The sequence below is a fragment of the Emydura macquarii genome, unplaced genomic scaffold, assembly GCF_026122565.2.
Source record: "Emydura macquarii macquarii isolate MOO-44397 ecotype Brisbane River unplaced genomic scaffold, CSIRO-AGI_Emac_v2 contig_3477, whole genome shotgun sequence".
Classification (NCBI taxonomy): Eukaryota; Metazoa; Chordata; order Testudines; family Chelidae; genus Emydura; species Emydura macquarii.
This window is the reverse complement of record NW_027133614.1, coordinates 1091045-1097044: the sequence shown is the minus strand read 5'-3', so window position 1 is coordinate 1097044 and position 6000 is coordinate 1091045. Positions and strand designations below refer to the sequence as shown.

Below are 6000 nucleotides of genomic sequence, written 5' to 3'. Positions count from 1 at the left end.
TTAACAGTAGCTGAGCAAGGATTCCTAGCATTTGATCGCTAGAAATGTAAATACAAAACATAGGACAGAAGTAAAAAATGGATCCTACTTAGCTGAGGGTGTTCATCTGCCACTTGGAGTCCAAACAGTAACTACATGTGGCTGGCTACTGGCACTGCCAAAGAACTAGGAGACTCCTTGGGATACATGGAAGAATGGTTCAAAACAAGAACACAGAGCAGCAGTAACTGTGACCATTCCCCGTCCAAAAAGGATGCAGAGTCTCTAACAGTCCCTGCTATAAAGTCAAGCCTTGGGTTAAGGACAGGATTAAAGGGAATTGAAGCAGCTTCTCCCAGTCTCTGGTGTTAACCTTACATGCAATAGAGCAAGGCACAAATAAGATTTTGTTTATTAATATTAAACACGGAAGCTTTATGCACGCATTAAAACCTGCAGTGGTGCAGGGCATGCACGGCCCTCTCAAACACTCACGCTGTTCTCTTTTAAGAGGGGTGGTGGTAGTGTCAAAATATGCAAAGCTTATCAAGCTGGCCTTATCATTTCTACTGAAACTGCTAAGCAGTAGGATATCCTTAAACCCTACTCTGCTTAGTAGGATCACCCACACTCCAGTGAAAGGCTGACCTACCACTAAATTGGTTGTAGACTAGAAGACTGGGGAGAGGGTGTAAATGATGGGCAAGGAACAAAGCAACCTGAAGGTGTGCTCAGGCAGTTACTGGTAGAGAACGCTTTGCCAAAGCCAGGCAAGACATATAAAATAAAATGTCATTAAAGACTTTTCCAATTCAATACCAGGTTCCCTATCCTATGGGCAACACACACTCACCTCTTTGCCCTACAGCAAACTGGGTCAGGGTGCCAATTTTTTGAAGCATAGCCACCAATGAACCAAATCATGTAACAAACCCCCCTCCCACGCACGAGAAAGATCAAGTCCTCATCTGGTCCACTTTTATTTTTGCTGTATTTAGCTGAAGTGGAAAAATAGAAAAGCTCCCTATTTAACATGGGCGGACAGTGCTCAAGCCTTATCTCATTAAGATTAAGGTTTTGAAAAAATAGTTCTTAACCTAAACACCAAACCCGCTCTTTTTGCCTGGGTGTTCGGCCTAGTGGCAAGATTTATTGCAACTCTCCTTTAAAAAATTCTCAGAATCATTTACACTATTTTTGCACGGCCACATGGAAAGGTGAGCATGAACTGGTACGTGAAACATGCTGAGGCTTCTGAAGCAGCAGCAGCAACTAAAATTAGAAAAAAAAACTTTGGTTTGGAAATAAAACTAAACTGAGAAGAGAACAAAGGTCAAACTGGCGCAAATAATCTCATGAAAGAGGTATTTGCAGGGCATAACCCTCACGAAAGAGATCCAGATCTACATCCCATGCCTTGTTTTACTGTTATCGCCTCCATTGCACAGGACTCGAAAATCATTCTCGTATGGTTGTTAAGTTTCATAAATAATGTGAAAACTGTACGCAACAATTACATCATATTTCCAAAAAAATTATAAGAAAAGTTACATCAAATTAAAAAGTAGCTTCGTGAATGAAGGTACTGCTGTAAGTGCACTTTCCCTGCAAGTGCAGCCAGAGCCTCAGCACTGGATATGAAGGAAAGAAAAAAACAAAACACAAATTTAAAAACCCAAGTCCGGTTTCAACCAGCCGAAACCGGGCCAAGCAGAAGCCGAGTATGTTCTCGGTACTGTCCCATCAAGGAGTCCCTATGATGCTTGTTCTTTATCCAGATAGGGTTTTATGTCCTTGTTGTGATTGTAAACAATCCTTAGCTACTTCTTTCCTTAACTGTCCTCTGATTGGCAAAACAAAGTAAATATTATTTTAAAAAGTAGAAAATCAAAATTAAACCAGAAGAAAAGAAACACAGTGAGCTTGTTGGAGTCCATAGGGTCCAGTCCGGAAGAGCTCGGAAAACGTGTTCAGTGTTTTCTCCTGTTTTCAGCTGGAACTGTACCAGAGGTTGGGTTGGTCGGGGAAAGGGTAGTAGAGCAAGAAAACAAGGGATGTAGAACTAGACTCTGTGGACTTTTCAAGTGTTTGCTTCATCATCTGTGTCCTCTATCAATATCTTAGTGTCACGAGCCTTGGATCTGGGAAAAACAAACAAGCAAACAAAAATACTCACTCACTGAGGGGAAGGAAGACATATTACTATAATACACAGATAATATAAATACACTATGTCAAACATATTCCCTACACAGGCAATGTCTGGGCCAGCAGGCTACTACAGACACGTGATAATTCATACCCGACCTGCCCCCAGGTTGGGAAGATAACCCTATAAAAATACAAAGAGATGAATGACACCTTTCTGCCCCTCATGCTCATCTTTCTGATACTGACTAAATTCTGTAGGTTAACAGCGCCCTCTACTGGTTAGTTACTACAATACAGTAAATAAGGGACACAAAATGAAAACAATTTGAGGCAGAGTGTGAAATTAAAATAATCTTTATACAAGGAATTCCATTCCTACAAGTATTTAATACAGACACACACACTATACACTACATACAGTTACATACATTAGGTAATCAATCCTGTCCTCAGCATGGTGGACGTATACTACTGTGCATATTTCTTGTTCAATCTGTCACTGTGCTTCACACACACACACACGTAGCTTATTTTATGAGATGTATGACATACCTTGCTTCACTGCATGTCTGAGGGATAAACTGTGCCTTACATGTGTTTACCTAAAGAGAACTCTGTACCTGACAAAAGTACACTTGGTTAGTCAACCTGACGGAACAAAGCACATTGCATCAGTGCTACAGACACTTTGCCTGAGAGGGTAGTTCTGATGTATTTATTTACTAGTTGGGTCAGTCTTCTCTTTTCAAACTATTTAAGTTATGTTTCCAACATGGCACCTCAAACAATTATTAACAAGAAGTTAATTCCTTCATATTTTGTTGTGCAAGAGGACAAAGCAAATACGTACTGTGAAGAAAGATTAGGTTGGCGCAGGGACACGCTCTGGCTACGCTTCCACACCTTGTTCTTCTGGCGGTTTCGGACACCATCATCCTGGTCCATCATCTGCTCTAGTAGTGTCTGATCATCAGCATTCATTGGTGCCACTGAGATGTCCCGGACAGCACGGAACTCACCACAGTTGTTCAGATGCTCGTTTTCCAGACGGAAGAAATTCCACACAAACCGCCTGGAAGGAGACAGGGAAGGAAAAAAGGAATAATATAAAAACTAAGTACCGCTTTCACAGCTGTCACCAATTTTTGGCAAAGCAGTGATGCAGTCTCGGAGATGCTACTTAGCCCCTAGGAGGGCAAGGCCTTATAAGCTGGCAGGTTGGAGAGAAATAGGTAGCTAGGAAGGTAAGTGACTAACAGGGAAGCAGTGGATAGACAGACAGCAGTGGATAGATAGACTTCTCCATGGAAGCCAACAGATGTGGTGGAATCATTCACAGTTTTAACAGTGAGGATTACCCCGGCATGGTTGGTATCGTGATAGCCCAAGTATTACCAGTTAGGAAGAAGAAATACAAATAAGAGCCCACCCACAGAGAGATTCAAAAGCAAGCTATTTTGCTCTTGTCTCAGGCAGACATGTAATTCCTGATGTAACACAAAGATGCAGACAGCATTAATGCTCTGGTAGTGCCTGATCACAGTGACAATTCCATTTTTTTAACCATTTGCAAAAGCAGCAGAGATTTGGGAAATTTTGTAAATTTAGCCTCGAGTGACATTTCAATAGTTTTTGCCAGTGAAAATGCTTAAAATGTGAGCTTGCTAAATCCCGCCCAAAACACTAAGGTAGGCCTAGGCCCCTAGCAAATACAACACCATGAGGAAGAATCCAGGTCTCAGGCTTGAGTCTTCTTGGAGGTCTTTGAATATCTGAATACTAGATGGGTCAGTGAAAAGATTCCATAGCACCTGATCAGCCAACAATTTGCTCACACTTAGTGAATATGCTGAATCCTAGCAATCTGTCTTTTCATCGGTTTGTGGCTTTTCAAACAACAGCTCCAGGAGCCTGTGGAAAGCCAGGGACTTCCCCACCTTTCTGGTGTCATTGTGTGTAAAACAAAAGGGGTAAACAAACAGCATGAAATACTTTTTAGCTCAGCCTCCTTACCGGAAAACCTCAAGTGGTGCGAAAACAGTAGAGATGATGTCCCCAGCATAAGGAAAGATTTGCATGGAGGTGAGGGAGATCTGGATGGTCCAGGCAAAGCGCAAGATCACATCCTCCACAATGGCACAATAATAATAGGCCTGAGGAGCAAAGGGCAAAATAGGACAGGTCAGCTTACATGTTCAACACAGAGCACGGATTCCTGCCAATCCCATCACTAACTTTCACATTTATTGGGACTAATTCTTCAATAGCATTAGTACAACTACTGATGGCTACGGGTTTCATGCAGGGAAAATATAACAGTGCCAAGTTTAACTCCCTCATCCATCTGTCTTCCCCAGATAGAAGACTGCTAAAATAAGCAAATCAGTATTTCTAGTAAATCAGAGATGATCACCAGAGCTAGACACATGCCATATTAAGTATGCTATATATGATCCTGTCAGTGCTTAAATTTCTCAGTTACTTAAGGCCTTGTCTACACAAGAGATTTGTACTGATTTAACTAAATCTGTTTTGAAACTAATTTAATTAAATCAGAGCAGCCCTCTTGTGTGGAAACACTTATCCACCAATTCCTGACCAACTTAAGCTAAACTGATCTATAGCATTCTTAAGCTGAAATAAGTGTCCACATAAAGAGGTTGCATTGATCTGATTAAATCAATTTCTAAATCTATTTAGACAAGGGTAAACTTCCCCATATGAGGAACCAGACCCACATTTATTTCTCTTGTTATTTATTGTTTTTACTCTGGTTCTCTTTATACAGCTAATGCTTGCATAGCAATTGTTCATTTACTGTAAGAGACTTTTAAGAGAGTTTTTCACCAGATTTTTAGTTTAATTGTACTTTTACTTGTTTTGATTTATAACAAAAAACTGCCCCTAACCACAGATTCACCAGGCAGTGAAACAGAGACATACTGAAAAGGATAGCTGCATGAGCACTTACAAAAACCAGATTAAAAACTAGAGATTTTTGGATGTCCCTAAAGTCCTCATTTCCAAAGGTAGGGATAAGGGCTTTAGTTTTTTTAGAAGTTTATAGTGGTTCAGAAAAATTTGTAGACTTAAAATCTTTTATTCTTTAAAATACTTTTATATTTTAAGATGTTCTTAAGACAAATTACATAAAGGCCTTGATCCTCAATTTACACAAGTACCTAATACATTTGCTCTATTCTACATGTGGGATTACTTATATATCAGTCTCTACTCTAACCACCTGTAAATAGTCAGGAATCATGGAGAAAGGTTAATAAATACTTCCTATTGTAGTTTTCAAGGGATCTAAGACAGAACCACAGGCCTTTTATAACTTACTGCCTCCCCTTTTCAAATAGTGGAAGGAAAGGGGACAACCATCTACAAATAATTGAAGGATGTAAACACTAGGAAGAAAGGAATTACTTAGGATGGTATAATGGGAAATATAACAAGGAGCAACAGGATGAAATTAAAAGGGAAGTTCAGGCCTTGATGGATACCACTAAGCACATTTCTCCAGCTACTGGGCCTGTGCACACATGAATGGAATCCCACATGTACAAACACTCAAAGAAGAAGAGATTTACTATTCCTTTTCTGGTTTCCTAAAGGGCTCAACACCACCCTGATGGTTTTATTTTTTAAATGGTAATACCTGGAATGGAAAGCTAATGTTTTGAATTAATAATGCCCAATTGCTCCTGCTGCATTTGAAGCAATTGCAGCTACAATTGGTTTGAAATGATAATAAAATAGATTTTTTACATAACTACTAAAAATAAAGGCAAGACTCAGGATAACCCAAGTCACTAAATTCAAAAGTGAGGCTTCCATTCCACTTTTTATTTGTCCCATCAGACCATG

At 40.0% G+C, this 6000-nt stretch overlaps 1 protein-coding gene across 1 annotated transcript in view; it reads right to left on the bottom strand.

Moving 5' to 3' along the window:
• Positions 1–375: 375 nt before the first annotated feature.
• The window catches only part of XPR1 (xenotropic and polytropic retrovirus receptor 1), a 167080-nt gene continuing 161455 nt past the window's right edge, over positions 376–6000 (bottom strand). Inside the window, exons 13-15 of the mRNA XM_067535217.1 lie at positions 4144–4283; positions 2981–3202; positions 376–2120 (exon numbers count right to left, since the gene is read on the bottom strand). Of these exons, the coding sequence (XP_067391318.1) occupies positions 2060–2120; positions 2981–3202; positions 4144–4283 (423 nt within the window). The 3' untranslated portion in view covers positions 376–2059. The remainder of the gene's footprint in view (positions 2121–2980; positions 3203–4143; positions 4284–6000) is intronic.